At 48.4% G+C, this 14375-nt stretch overlaps 1 protein-coding gene across 6 annotated transcripts in view; it reads left to right on the plus strand.

Moving 5' to 3' along the window:
* The window catches only part of KANK2 (KN motif and ankyrin repeat domains 2), a 31395-nt gene that overhangs the window by 1578 nt on the left and 15442 nt on the right, over positions 1 to 14375 (plus strand). For 5 of the 6 annotated variants that reach the window (XM_066345937.1, XM_066345921.1, XM_066345926.1 and 2 more), the window contains exons 2-4: positions 210 to 435; positions 1363 to 1477; positions 1860 to 3083. In XM_066345937.1, the coding sequence (XP_066202034.1) occupies positions 1441 to 1477; positions 1860 to 3083 (1261 nt within the window). In that variant the 5' untranslated portion in view covers positions 210 to 435; positions 1363 to 1440. The remainder of the gene's footprint in view (positions 1 to 209; positions 436 to 1362; positions 1478 to 1859; positions 3084 to 14375) is intronic. The other variant, XM_066345948.1, reaches the window with a different exon arrangement.

Here is a 14375-nt window from a genome sequence, read left to right on the forward strand (position 1 = left end):
GGGGAGAGAGAGACAGGAACATCAATCTGTTCCTGTGCCCTGACCTGGGATCAAACTGGCAACCTCTCTCCATGCTTTGGGACAATGCTCCAACCAACCGAGCTATCCATCTAGGGCCCCAGAATTTACTTTTAATACTGTTGTTCAAAGGTAAACCTTCAGGTAGGTGGAAAATCAAATTTCCTACAGTCAGTGACCATGTGTTCCAGGCATTGGAAGACGGAGAAGTGAGGATAGAGACGTGGAGAGACAGGGAGAGAGAAGTAGAGAGAGAGAGAGAGACGCAGAGACACAGAGACACGAGAAGTGGAAAGATAAAGCAAGACGCCAAGCAAGAGACACGCCAGGTGTGAGAGAAGGACCAGCTTGCCAGCCCTTGGATCCCCAGCCCCACCTTCATGCTTGGCAGGTGCCCCGCCTGGCCCACCCTCCCAGGTACCCACTGCTCTGGCACCCCCAGGCTGGAAAGCGCCCTCCCTGCTGGCAGGATGGGCCTGGGCCTCTGCAGCCGAGTAGCTGGAGGTCAAACAGTAGAAAGGACTGATTAAGCTCAGGCACAGGGTTTGGGACAAAAGGACACTGGCTGGACTCCAGGGTTGGGGGCGTGAGTTAGTGAGATGCCCTGATTGTCCCTCCCCTTTGCAACCTCCAGGCACCCCATCTTACTTCCTCTGTGCACCCCCATGACTTCCCGGGCCACCACCCAGCTGCTGGGCCCCCCTCCCTAGCCGGACATGTCCTGGGGGGGGGCAGGAAGTTCCCGGGTAGCCCAGCAGTGAAACTGTTTATTTTTAGAGAAAATTGTTTCCATAAAGGGGAAAGGCTTTGCTCCTCACTGCCTCCCCACAATTTTCCCTATCCCCTCAACCCCAGTTGCCCTGACCCAGCTCTGTTTTGGGGTCCTCTACTCTGAGCTGTAGCTCTCTTTGTATTTCTGGATCTTTGTCTCCTCAGATCCTTGCAGGATGGCTGTCCCCCTACTAGCACCCCTGCCCTCTGCCCACCTCAGCCCCCATCTGTACCCATAGCCAACTCCTGGCCTAATCTGAGAGAATGGGGTATAGGAAAGATGGGGCCTGTAGGGCTTGGGGCTCCTGGCCTGGGGGCCTTGTGGAGCTGGGGCTGTGGGAACAGCTGGAGCCTGTCCAGAGGATGGACAGATGGGCAGGCAGGCTATGAAGTTTGGTTTCTTTGTTCTAGGCTGTGCTCCTGCACCCCTTTCCACAGCTTGGCTGGGTGTACACCTATGAGTGGGTCCTTACTTGGGGAAGATAGCTGTGGAGGGTGGTGGCCTCCTCCCCTCCCTACAGGAAGCTCTGTAGACCCTTCCTAGCTCAGTTCTCCATCTTTTCCTCTCCCCAGGTAAGCCTCAGCCTGTGCTGAAGGCAGTCTGACTCAGGGTCTCCCAGTGACTCTTGAGGAGCGTCTACAGAGGGGAGAATGGCCCAAGTCCTGCACGTGCCAGCCCCTTTTCCAGGTCAGATTTCTGTAGAAGAGGGCCCAGCCTAGGGCTGGGAGGGAAAGGGGCGGGGAGATGGGCCCGTCCTGGAGGCCTGGTGGGAGGAGAGAAATGGCCCTACCTGGGATTGGGGATGAGGTTTGAGGGTGGAACATAACCTGCCCTGAGGGCCTGAACTGAGGCCTCTTGGCTCTGCCCTGGAGGAGCTGAAACCTGAGACAAGGCCGGGTCTTCTGTGTGTGTATATGTTGGAGGTAGGGGTGATGGCTGAGACTGGAGACACTGTTGAGCAGTTGAGGGCCCAGTGAGCTCCCGTCCCTTGGGCAAATAAATCTTGACTCTCCTGGGGGGCATCAGAAGACAGCAGAGTTCAGAGATACTAGTGTTTCTCCCGCCCTAGGGACCCCGGGCCCTGCCTCCCCGTCCGCCTTCCCCACCAAGGATACCGACCCTCCCTACTCCGTGGAGACGCCCTATGGCTACCGCCTGGACCTAGACTTTCTCAAGTATGTGGACGACATTGAGAAGGGCCACACGCTGCGGCGGGTAGCCGTGCAGCGCCGGCCCCGCCTCGGCTCGCTGCCCCGCGGCCCTGGCTCCTGGTGGACCTCCACCGAGTCGCTGTGCTCTAACGCCAGCGGGGATAGCCGCCACTCCGCCTATTCCTACTGTGGCCGCGGCTTTTACCCGCAGTACGGTGCCCTGGAGGCCCGCGGCGGCTTCAATCCTCGCGTGGAGCGCACCCTGCTGGACGCCAGGCGCCGCCTTGAGGACCAGGCGGCCGCGCCCACCGCCCTGGGCTCCCTGACCCCCAGCGCGGCCAGCTCCACCAGCTCATTGGTGGGTGTAGGGCTGCCACCCCCGACACCACGGGGCTCCGGAGTGTCCACGCCAGTGCCACCTAGCGCAGGGCACCTGGCCCACGTTCGGGAACAGATGGCGGGGGCTCTGCGGAAGCTGCGGCAGCTGGAAGAGCAGGTGAAGCTGATACCTGTGCTCCAGGTGAAGCTGTCTGTGCTGCAAGAGGAGAAGCGGCAGCTCACGGTGCAGCTCAAGAGCCAAAAGTTCCTGGGCCACCCTTCAGGGCCCCGGGGCCGCAGCGAGCTCTGCCTTGACCTCCCTGAGGCTCCCGAAGATCGGGTAACACTGGAAACCCGAAGCGTGGGCACCTGGGTCCGTGAGCGGGACTTGGGTGTGCCCGATGGGGAGGTGGCCCTTGCCGCCAAGATCGCAGTGCTGGAGACCCAGCTCAAGAAAGCGCTTCAGGAGCTGCAGGCAGCTCAGGCCCGACAGGCTGACCCCCAGTCCACCCCCCAACCCCATTCCTGGCCACCACCAGACAACCCAGTTCGTGTGGACACCGTCCGCGTGGTAGAGGGGCCTCGGGAGGTGGAGGTGGCAGCCAGCACAGCTGCTGGGGCCCCTGCACAGCGGGCCCAGAGTCTGGAGCCCTATGGCGCAGGACTGCGGGCCCTGGCGACATCTGGAGGAACTGAGAGCCCTGCTATTTTCCGAAGCCATGAAGTGGTGGAGACAGTGTTCCCCTCACCCATCACATCCACTGGCAATGTCCACTTGGTGAAGAAGATCAGCATCACAGAGAGAAACTGCAGTGGGACACAAGGTGAGCCATACTGGGCAAGGGAGGATAGTGGAGGCTCATCCCTTTATCTAAACATCAGGGTCTAACACCAGCCATGGCATCCACCAGACAGGTCACTTCCCATTTCAGAGCTTCTGTCTCTTCATCTGGCAAAAGGGGACAAAATTGTGCCACCAACTCAGTGCTTGCTGTAGGGATCATGCTGGAAAATTGAGTGTCTGTTAAATGTCTGTCCTCATGTCTAGCACATTGTAAGTATCCAGAAAAGAGAAGATTTGGGGGACAGGGTCCTCAAGACTGTTGGTTTGCTGAGCAAAAAAACCTCCCTTTTTATTCGGTAAGTAGCAGGAACCAATCTCAGGCCAATTTAAACAATGTATTGCTCTTGTAACAGTGATAACTTCAGGCATAGCTGGATCCTGGTGCTCTGCACTGTTTTTCTTCCTCTGTGCATCCTGGAAGCTTTTCTCTCAGGCTAGTAAAGGTGGCCCCACCGCTCTGGGCATCTATGCTTTCAGCTCAGTAGAAAGGGAGCCCCTCAGTCCAAATATTGCCAATAAAAATCCCAGGGGTAGAACTCATTGTCTGGTTTGGATTACATGCCCAATATTGAGCTACTGAACTCATCACTGTGCCCTCACTTTCTAGTCCCTGAGGGTGAAGGAGCCCCACCCAAATCCTGTGGCCTAGTCCTGAGGGATGCTCCCTGGAGGAAGTGCTGAGTCCTCATGCTGAGAAAGGGGATGTGGGATATGCCGAATGGCAGCTGCCCCACCACAGTCGCCCTGAGTACCCTGGGAGAAGCTGCCAGAATGATTCACAATAATAACAGCTGTTCTTTATCAGATACCAGCCTGGTGCCGGGTGCTGTGCTAAGTGTTTCACCCATATTGGAGCTAAAGACAGGGAGCTGTGCAGCCAGGCAGCCTAGGCTGAAATTCCACTTCTTGCTGTGTGTCCCTGGGTGAGCCAACTCTTCTCTGGGTCTCAGCTTCCCTATCTATGAAGTGACATATGACGGGCTGCACTTCTAGTACACTAGTGAATTAGCGCAGACAGTAAGTAATCAGTGCTTGCTTCTGCATCTGCTAATGATTTTCACGTCAACTCTATTTATAGTTGAGGAAAGGGGGGTTTGGGGAAAAGCTGCACTTGCCTTGTGGCGCACAGCCAGGAAGTGGCCAAACCAGGATCTAAACCAAAGTTGGCCTGAACCTGCAGCAGGTCTCAGAGGTGGGGCCCAGGTTCTCATCCCAGCCTCAAATCTAAGGTGCCCAGAGCCCCATGGTGGGACTCTAGGGCACAGCTGGAGGGTGGGGACCCAGCTGTGTTTTCTTGCTTTTCCATGTTGTTCCTGGCCAGCTCCAGGCACCACCCCTCTGTTTTGTGTCTATTTCAAACACATAACCCTGGTCCTCTGGCCTCTAGCCAGGGACCCCGCCTGGCCCAGCCTCAGGATCTCTGAGAGGCAACCTCCATTCCAGACATGCCTCCGAGGGCAGCCATGGGGCTGCCTGCCTACAGGAGACACAGACATAGTAATGTCCCCATGCTAAGCAAGTTGCCCCCCAGCAGTTCTTTCTTGTGTCTCACTTAACTCCCTCTTGCTGCAGCCAACCCCAATGTGCTAATTCGTTTCAATGTCTACTCATTTGGCAAATGTTTACAGAGTGCTTGTTACGTACCAAACTCTTCTAGGCACTGGGGACAGAGCAGTGCACAAGACCAACAAAAGCCCCAAAAGCTACAGCAATAAATAAGTGAAGTTTACAGAGTGCTTGTTACGTACCAAACTCTTCTAGGCACTGGGGACAGAGCAGTGCACAAGACCAACAAAAGCCCCAAAAGCTACAGCAATAAATAAGTGAAGAAATATAATTTTCAGAAAATACATGTTTGAAGCAGATACATGTTTGATGGGGTGATGGCCTGAAATTTTGGTTTCCCTGCTCCATAGCTCTGTGCCCTTGAACAATTTATTTAACCTCTCTGTGTCTCGTTTGCAAATTGGGAGTCCTGACAGCCTGATGTCACCAGATCAATGTGAAGCTTAAATGCTTCAATTCATGTTAAGTGTTAAACATGGCCCATAATGGGTGCTCAAGGGTTAGCTGTTGGCTGTGAAACAAGATGTCAAAAGAAAGAAGCAGCTAGGTGGCAAAAAGGTGGGAAGAGAGTATTTGAATCGTTGCAACAGAAATCATATGGCCCGCAAAGCTGAAAATATTTTTGAGAGGGGGCGCACAGCAGGGGGAAAGGCCCTGAGGGAAGGAGGGGAATGGGTGCATCCAAGGCACTGAACAAGCTGGAATAGGATGAGACCAGAGAAGCAAGGTCCAGAATAGCCTGAGCAATAGGGGTGGATCCTGCATGGTTTGTAGACTGGGGGGGAACAATACAGGAAATAAAATGAGATACCAAGAAGACTTGACAGTGTTGGGGGACCGTGTATTCACTTAGGTGTGTCAGCCAGATGTATAGGTCACGGAGGGCACCCTGGAGGAGGAGGCAAGGTAGAGCCCAACCTCTCTGCTATGTAGAATTTGCTCACTGCAGTTGAAGGGCAAGGAGGGTGAATGGTAATCTTCCTCTCAGGCTGAAAAAAGTAGGTAGGGCTACTAGAGGCCTGGAGAACCCCGAAGTCCTGTCCCCCAACCTGGCAAAGTCACCACAGAGAGATCAGTGGAAGAAAGCATGTGCACCCCTGGGGTCTCGTTAAGCCTTTGAAATTTCCTTTGCTCTTATTTGAAACATATTTCTATGAGAGCAAATGATAGTCTTTATGGAAGCTTTGGGAAGTACAGAAAAATCCAGAGCACAAAATAAAAACCCATAAACCTACCACTGCCCAAACACAACTGCTGGCAACACTTCTGCTTCTTTCCTTCCTAATTTTTTAACTCAAAATAATAACTATTTCTCAAGTCTGGCAACACGGAGCTGGTGGAATTTGTTGTTTCTCTTTATTTTATTTATAAAAACATTTAGTCAGCCCTTACTATAGACCAAGGCATTGTTTGATTCCTGTTTCATATTTTAACTTACTTAAATCCCTTAGGTGGGCTGGTGTTTTTAATTCCCTTGTTATAGACAAGGAAGCTGAGGCACAGGCAGGTTAAGATATTTGCCCACAGTTCTCAAAGGATTATAATTTCTTTGATTTTAGAAAATCCCAGGGACATTATCTCATGTTATTAACCCTTTGAGTAGTGAGTTTTTCTCATGCTCACTGACCCTTGGGAGTGAGTTTTTTTTTTTCAAAAAATGAAATTAGTTCCAGTTACAGTTTTATTAACTTAAAATCATGTTTGGATAATTACTTTTTAAAATTTATTCATTTTAGAGAGGAGAGAGAGTGAGAATGAGAGAAAGAGAGAGAGAGAGAGAGAGAGAGAAGGGGGAGGAGCAGGAAGCATCAACTCCCATATGTGCCTTGACCAGACAAGTGCAGGGTTTTAAACCGGCGACCTCAGCATTCCAGGTTGATGCTTTATCCACTGTGCCACCACAGGTCAGGCTTAAAATCATGTTTGTTTGATAACCAATTTATAGAAACAAACAAAACATACATTTGTCTTTTTTTAATGTTGCCTTACACATGTATGATCGTACTCTGGATGATCAGGAGGCACGAGGATGTACATGAATGTTTGTACTACTCAAAGGGTTAAGAATTCTTGGGATGTGCTATTTATTTTTTATTTTTATTTAATATTTTTTGAGAGAGAAACAATGATTTGTCGTTCCACTTATTTATGCATTCATTGGTTGATTCTTGTATGTGCCTTGACTGGGGATCAAACCTGAAACCTTGGCATATCAGACACGCTTGAACCAACTGAGCTACCCGGCCATGGCCACGCTATTTATTTTTGAACAATCACATCGTTTATTCTCAAGGGTGCCACCCAGAGGTCCTTCCTCAGGAACCCCTCATATCCTCTGATGTTTTTTCAGCATAGGTTTCTGAAGTGGCATTTAAAAAAAAATGTATTGATTGATTTTTTTTAGAGAGAGACATAAACATCAATCTGTTTCTGTATGTTCCCTGACCAGGGACCACACGGTAACTTCTACGTATCAGGATAACGCTTTATCCAACCGAGCCAGCCAGCCAGGGCTGAAAGGGCATTTTTGAGGTCCTTGATGTCTGTTACCAAATTGCTTTACTCCCCTATGGGCTCAACTCCCTTCCAGCACTGGGTGGCTGAATAATTTACTTTTTTTTTTAAGTGTTAGGATGTGCCTCAATCATCTGAGCTATTCTCAGCACCTAAGGCCAACACTCCGACCAACTCAGCCATTCTCAGTGCCTGGGGCCGACGCTTGAACCAGTCAAGCCACTGGCTATGGGAAGGGAAGAGAGAGAAGGGGAAGAGGGAAAGGGAGAGAAGCAGATGGTCACTTTTCATGTGTGTCCTGACCAGGGATCAAACCCAGAATATCTGTACACTGGGTCAATGCTCTATCCACTGAGCAAACCAGTTAGGGCCTTGAGTAATTTACATTTTTAACAATTTCTTTGGACTTAAGAGGCTCAAACCTGAGTTAATGAAATTTCTTCTACCCATGGTAACCACACCACTGTTGTTTTACTCTTTTTTCACTTTCATCTCCGCCCTCAATGATGAGGGTCAGTAAATATTTTCAGCTTTGCGGGCCATATGATTTCTGTTGCAACAATTCAGTTTTGCTCAGTTCTTTTTTCCCCTAGCTTTATTAAGATCTATTATGTACAAACAATGTACATTTTTAATGTATACATTTTGATGAATTTGGTGCCTCGGTCCTGCCTTTGTAGCATGAAAACACACATAAACGAGCAAGACTGTGTGCCAAGAAAACTTCATGTGCTGACACTGAAACGTCAGTTTCATATAATTTCCATGTGTCCCAAATAAAATCCTTTTAATTGTTTTTCCAACCATTTAGAAATGTAAAAACCTGCCCGGGAGCCATAGTTGGCCAATCTCTACCATGTACCATTCACACACATCCATCATCAATCCCCCTCCCCCACCCTACCTAGTATCATTCCTGGCAGTCTACCTTCCAGAAGCTTATTTAGATATTTGGGTGTCCTTGGAAAATGTGCCCTGTGCATGTTTAATTTCCTAAAATAGTATTGTGCTTTAGATAAAAAGCCATTCTAATTTTTTCCTCTGTACACACTATTTTCGAACTCTCCATCCTAATATATATAAATCTGGTTTGTCACTTTTTATTAATTTTTTATTTGTGTATGTGTGTGACAGAGACAGAGAGACAGACAGAGAGGGACAGATAGGGACAGACAGGTAGGAAGGGAGAGAGATAAGCATCAGTTCTTCGTTAGAGCTCCTTAGTTGTTCATTGATTGCTTTCTCAACTGCCTTGACTGAGGGGCTACAGCAGAGTGAGTGACCCCTTGCTCAAGCCAGTGACCATGCAGTCATGTTTATGATCCCATGCTCAAGCCAGAGACCCCCCGCTCAGGCTGGTGAGCCTGTGCTCAAGCCAGCAACTTTGGGGTTTTGAGCCTGGGTCTTCTGCGTCCCAGTCCAATGCTCTATCCACTGCGCCACCGCCTGGTCAGGCATTATTAATGTTTTTTTGTTTGTTTTATTTACTTATTGATTAATTTGAGAGAGAGAAACATTGATTTGCTGTTCCACTTAAGCATTTATAGGTTGAGTCTTGTATGTGCCCTGATGGGAATTGAATCCACAACCTTGGCATATTGGGACAATGAACTAACCAACTGATCTACCTGGCCAGGGCCTGGTTTCTCACATTTTTTCCCCATTGATTTGAGAGGGGTTGGGAAGGAAATAGAGAAAGAAATGAGCATCAACTCATTTCACTTAGTTGTTCCATTTAGTTGTGCATTCATTGATTGCTTCTTGTACATGCCCTGACTGGGGTCGAACCCATGATCTCTGGTGCGCTGGGATGACACTTTATCCACTGAGCTACCTGGGTTTATCACTTTCAATGCCCTAGTATGTGCTACACTTTACTTATCTGATCCTCCCTTGGTGGGCAGATGGCTTATTTCCAACTCCTAACTGCTGAACAACGCTAGGAATACCCTCACCTGCTCCCCAGTAGGCCACAGGAAACGCACAATTTCAGAAGTTCAGTCTGATCCTGGCTGTCCCTGTTGTCACTCACCAGCCACGCTTAGGTCCAAGATGCCCATTTCCCCACATCCCCACCAACATATAGTTTTATATGTCTTTATAATGTTTTGCCCATCTGGTGCTGCTGCACAGTGGTATTCTGCATTCCTTTGATTTCTTTTTTTTTTTTTTTTTTTTTTACAGAGACAGAGATAGACAGGGACAGACAGACAAAAACGGAGAGAGATGAGAAACATCAATCATTAGTTTCTCGTTGCGCGCGTTGCAACTTCTTAATTGTTCATTGATTGCTTTCTCATATGTGCCTTGACTGCGGGCCTTTAGCAGACCGAGTAACCCCTTGCTGGAGCCAGCGACCTTGGGTCCAAGCCAGTGAGCTTTTTGCTCAAACTAGATGAGCCCACGCTCAAGCTGACGACCTTGGGGTCTTGAACCTGGATCCTTCCTCATCCCAGTCCGTCGCTCTATCCATTTTTTGTGAGAGAGACAGAGAGAGGGACAGATAGGGACAGACAGGCAGGAATAGAGAGAGATGAGAAGCATCAATTCTTTGTTGCGGCACCTTAGTTGTTCATTGACTGCTTTCTCATATGTGCCTTGACCGGGGGGCTACAGCAGAGCAAGTGACCCCTTGCTCAAGCCAGTGGCCTTTGGGCTCAAGCCAGCGACCATGGGGTCAGGTCTATGAGCCTGTGCTCAAGCCAGCAACCTCAGGTTTTCAAATCTGGGTCCTCCGCATCCCAGTCCAACACTATCCACTGCACCACTGCCTGGTCAGGCTGCATTTCTTAAATTTCTGTTGAGGTTGGGCATCACCATACATGGGTTTGTTTGTTTTTGGTTTGTTGTTGTTTTTTTGGAGGGAGGGAGGGAGGGAGGGAGGGAGGGAGGGAAGAAGGGAGAAAGAGAGATGAGAAGCATCAGCTAATAGTTGCATCACTTAGGTGTTCATTAGTTGCTTCTTATACTACTTTGACCAGCGATCCAGTGAACCCTTGCTCAAGCCAATGACCTTGGGCACAAGTCAGTGACCTTGGGCTTCAAGCCAGCAATCTTTGGACTCAAGCCAGTGACCCTGTACTGAAGCCAGGTGAGCCTCCATTGAAGCTGGCAACCTTGGGGTTTTGAACCTGAGACTTTAGTGTAGGTCAATGCTCTGTCCACTGTGCCACCACCAGTCAGGCTCACCATACATGTTTAATAAGATTCCTCTGTGGATCACCTATTTGTAGCCTTTGTCCAGTTTTCTTTGGGCAATTTTGAGAAGTTTCTGGAATATACCAGAATAAGGATTGGTAATTTATGGCCTATGGGCCAAATCCAGCCCACTGCCTACTTTTATATGGCTCACAGCCAAAAATGGTTTTTATGTTTCTAAATGGTTTAACAATATGAAAAGTAAAATTTTGTGATATGAGCAAAATAATACAAACTTCAAATTTATAAGAACACAGCCAATCCTATTCATTTACCTACTGTCTAAAGCTGCTTTATCGAACCCACCACCTTGGTATATTGGGACAACGCTCTAACCAGCTGAGCTGCCTAGCCAGGGCAAAGGTTTATTTTCCTTATAATTGGAATTTTGTGCGTTTTAACCCTCTTCACCCATTCCTCGCTCCCATCCCCAGTAACTACTAATCTGTTCTCTTTATCTATGAGTTCAGTTTTATTTGATTTCACATATAAGTGAGATCACCTTGTATTTTTCTGTATGGCTTGTGCTTTGAGGAATTTTTTTATTTGAAGTTTCATTTGTTGAGTGTTTTTTTTTCATTTGTCATTCAATATTATATTAGTTTCAGGTGTACCACATAGTGGTGAGACGCTGAGGAATTTGTAAAGGAATCTTTCCTCTTCCTGAGGCCCCTGATATTCTACATTTTCTTCCTGTGGCTTTATAGTTGTATCTTCATATTATTTCTTCAGAGTTTGTTTTCTGTGTAAGGCCTGAGGGGGGGTTCCAGCTTGATTTTTTTCTTGGCTAGAGTAAGCTGCTTTCCCCAACACCATAGCCCAGAGCCCACCCTTTCCCACTTGTTTTGGAAACCCCTCTGTCTTATCCCAGTTCCCGGAGAGGGGCTGAGCTAGGCTCTTTCTCTTCTATTCCTTTGGCCCATCTCTTATAACAATATCCCACTGTTTGGACTGTTCTGGCTTTGGAATATGTTTTACTCTGTCCTACGCTGGATTTCCCACCTCTACCCATTTTTAAAAATTATCTTAGCTGGTCATGGGCTTTATTTTTTCCCTAAAAATTTTGGTACCAGTTTGCCCCATCCCCCAGTGATATAACAGCAATAAATATTATCAATTTTAGTATTGTTATTGTTATTTTAGCATTGCAGAGTCTGACCTTGGCCTCTTCCTGCTGGAAGGAGGCACCCAAGCTTTTGGAGGCAGGGCCTGCTTTTCTCTGGGTCAGAATGGGCCATGGTGCTAGTCCATTTTCCTGTTGTTGTTATCTTTACTTTTTTTAAATTGTGGTGAAATACATACAACATAAAGTTTCCCGCCATAACCATTTTAAGTGTCGGATCAGTGACATTCAGTGGTCACATTGTGTGCAGTCATCCCTAGCCCCTCCCCCAGCCCCTGGCACCCACTGTTCTACTTTCTGTCTCTAGGAATCTGACTCCTCTCGCTACCTCCTGTAAGTGGGATCACACAGTATTTATCCTGTTGTGCCTGGTTTATTTTTTTTATTTTTTATTTTATTTTTTTCCATTTTTCTGAAGCTGGAAACAGGGAGAGACAGTCAGACAGACTCCCGCATGCGCCCGACCGGGATCCACCCGGCACGCCCACCATGGGGCGGCGCTCTGCCCACCAGGGGGCGATGCTCTGCCCATCCTGGGCGTCGCCATATTGCGACCAGAGCCACTCTAGCGCCTGGGGCAGAGGCCGAGGAGCCATCCCCAGCGCCCGGGCCATCTTTGCTCCAATGGAGCCTTGGCTGCGGGAGGGGAAGAGAGAGACAGAGAGGAAAGCGCAGCGGAGGGGTGGAGAAGCAAATGGGCGCTTCTCCTGTGTGCCCTGGCCGGGAATCGAACCCGGGTCCTCCGCACGCTAGGCCGACGCTCTACCGCTGAGCCAACCGGCCAGGGCCCGTGCCTGGTTTATTTCATTAGCAAAATACTGCTTTACCTGATTTTTTTACCCTTCCAGGTATTTAAATCAGGGGTGTGAATTTGGGACATACATGCGGATTGTGCCATCTGCCTCCTAATGAAATTCACTCAGCCACATAATGTTTTTGTTTGTTTGATGTGAATTTACTGACAAGGTTTAAAAGAACACAGGAGATTCACTTGGCCCTAGCCACATAGCTCAGATGGTGAGAGCCTCGTCCCGATATGCCAAGGTGTAGGTTTGATCCCCAGTCAGGGCACACACAGGAAACAACCAATGAAAGCACAACTAGGTGGAACAACAAATGAATGCTTCTCTCACATCCTCTCTCTGTCTCTCTTTTAAATAATTTGCCCTATAACTCACTGATTAAAAGTTGGTTTGTTTGTTTTTTAAATAAACCGCCTGACCAGGCAGTGGCACAGTAGATAGAACATCGGGCTGGGATGCTGAGAACCCAGGTTCGAAACCCTGAGGTCTCCAGCTTGAGCGCAGCTCACCAGCTTGAGTTCAAGGTCACTGGCTTGAGCAAGGGGTCACTTGCTCAGCTGTAGCCCCCTGGTCAGGGCACATATGAGAAAGCAATCAATGAACAACTAAGGTACTGCAACAATGAGTTGATGCTTCTCATCTCTCTCCATTCTTATCTGTCTGTCTGCCTCTCTCTCTCACCAAAAAAAAAAAAAAAAAGATTCAACAAGTGAATACATAAATAAATGGAACAACAAATCAGTTTCTCTCTTCCTCCCTTTCTCCCCTTTCACCTCTCCCCTCCCTCCCTCTCTCTCTAAAAAAATTAATAAATAAAAATTAATAAAAAATAATCAGGCCTGACCAGGTGGTGCGCAGTGGATAAAGTGTCGGCCTGGGATCTTGAGGACCCAGGTTTGAAAACCCTAGGTCACTGGCTTGAGCATGGGCTCACCAGCCTGAGTGCGGGGTCACCGACTTGAGCATGGGACCATAGACATGATCCTATGGTCACTGGCTTGAGTCCAAAGGTTGCTGGCTTGAAGCCCAAGGTCGCTGGCTTAGCTGGAACTTACCCCCCATCAAAGCATGTATGGGAAAGCAATCAATGAACAACTAAAGTGCCACAACTGTGAGCTGATGCTTCTCATCTCTCACCCTTCCTGTTTCTCTCTCTCTCTCTCAAAAAAAAAAAATAATAATCAGGAGATTCACATAAAAAGCAGCTCTGGAATCAACCTGGCCCAAGCCATACCCTGGGCTGGAGTGCTGTTGGCCTGTTTGTGGCCAAGTGTGTCATCTTTTCTATGTGCTTGTCCCAAATATTTACTCTCTGTTCTTTTCTTAACTCAAGTTGAGTATCACCCAGGGACTTGAAGTAGTTACTGTGTATGTCAAAAAAAGTTTTAATTGTTAAAGAGATTTAAAATGAATTGGTCTGTGGAACCCATGGCCAGTGGCAGGATGGGGATGTCCTGAGGAAGTGATGACACAAAAGCCACACATAGCTTGGGGGGACCTGGACCTTTCTAAGACTTGGACAGCCATTTGCAGTGGCGATTGGACTTTTGTTCCTCGTTCCAGGCTGATGTCTGGGCTGGAGCTTCCTACTAACTCCATTCCCAGATGGACAGTGGGCACTCTCAGAGCCTGGTACCCAAAAAGTCACTTTTGTCCTTAAACTGAGATAGGTGGATTTTCTAAAAATTTGTGAATTAAGTAAAAAAGGAAGCCCTAACTGGTTGGCTCAGTGGTAGAGCGTCGGCCCAGGGTATGGATGTCCTGATGTCCTGGGTTTGATTCCCAGTCAAGGCACACAGGAGAAGTACCCATCTGCTTCTCCACCTCTCCCCCTCGCTTCTCTCTCCCTCTCTCTCTCTCTCTCTCTCGTCTTTTCCTGCAACACCGAGACCACAGAACCCTTCATTAAAATTTTTTTTTTAATCTGCCTAACGAGTATATAAAGAACCCCTGAACTATTTTGGGGACTGCATGATTTGGGCCTCCAGATACCCCGTGTCAGCCATATGCGGCCAGCATATTTAAAATTTCCTCCTTTAATAAAACTTTTTAAAATTTATCTGGACTG

This window comes from Saccopteryx leptura, chromosome 1, assembly GCF_036850995.1.
Source record: "Saccopteryx leptura isolate mSacLep1 chromosome 1, mSacLep1_pri_phased_curated, whole genome shotgun sequence".
In the NCBI taxonomy this organism is placed as follows: Eukaryota; Metazoa; Chordata; class Mammalia; order Chiroptera; family Emballonuridae; genus Saccopteryx; species Saccopteryx leptura.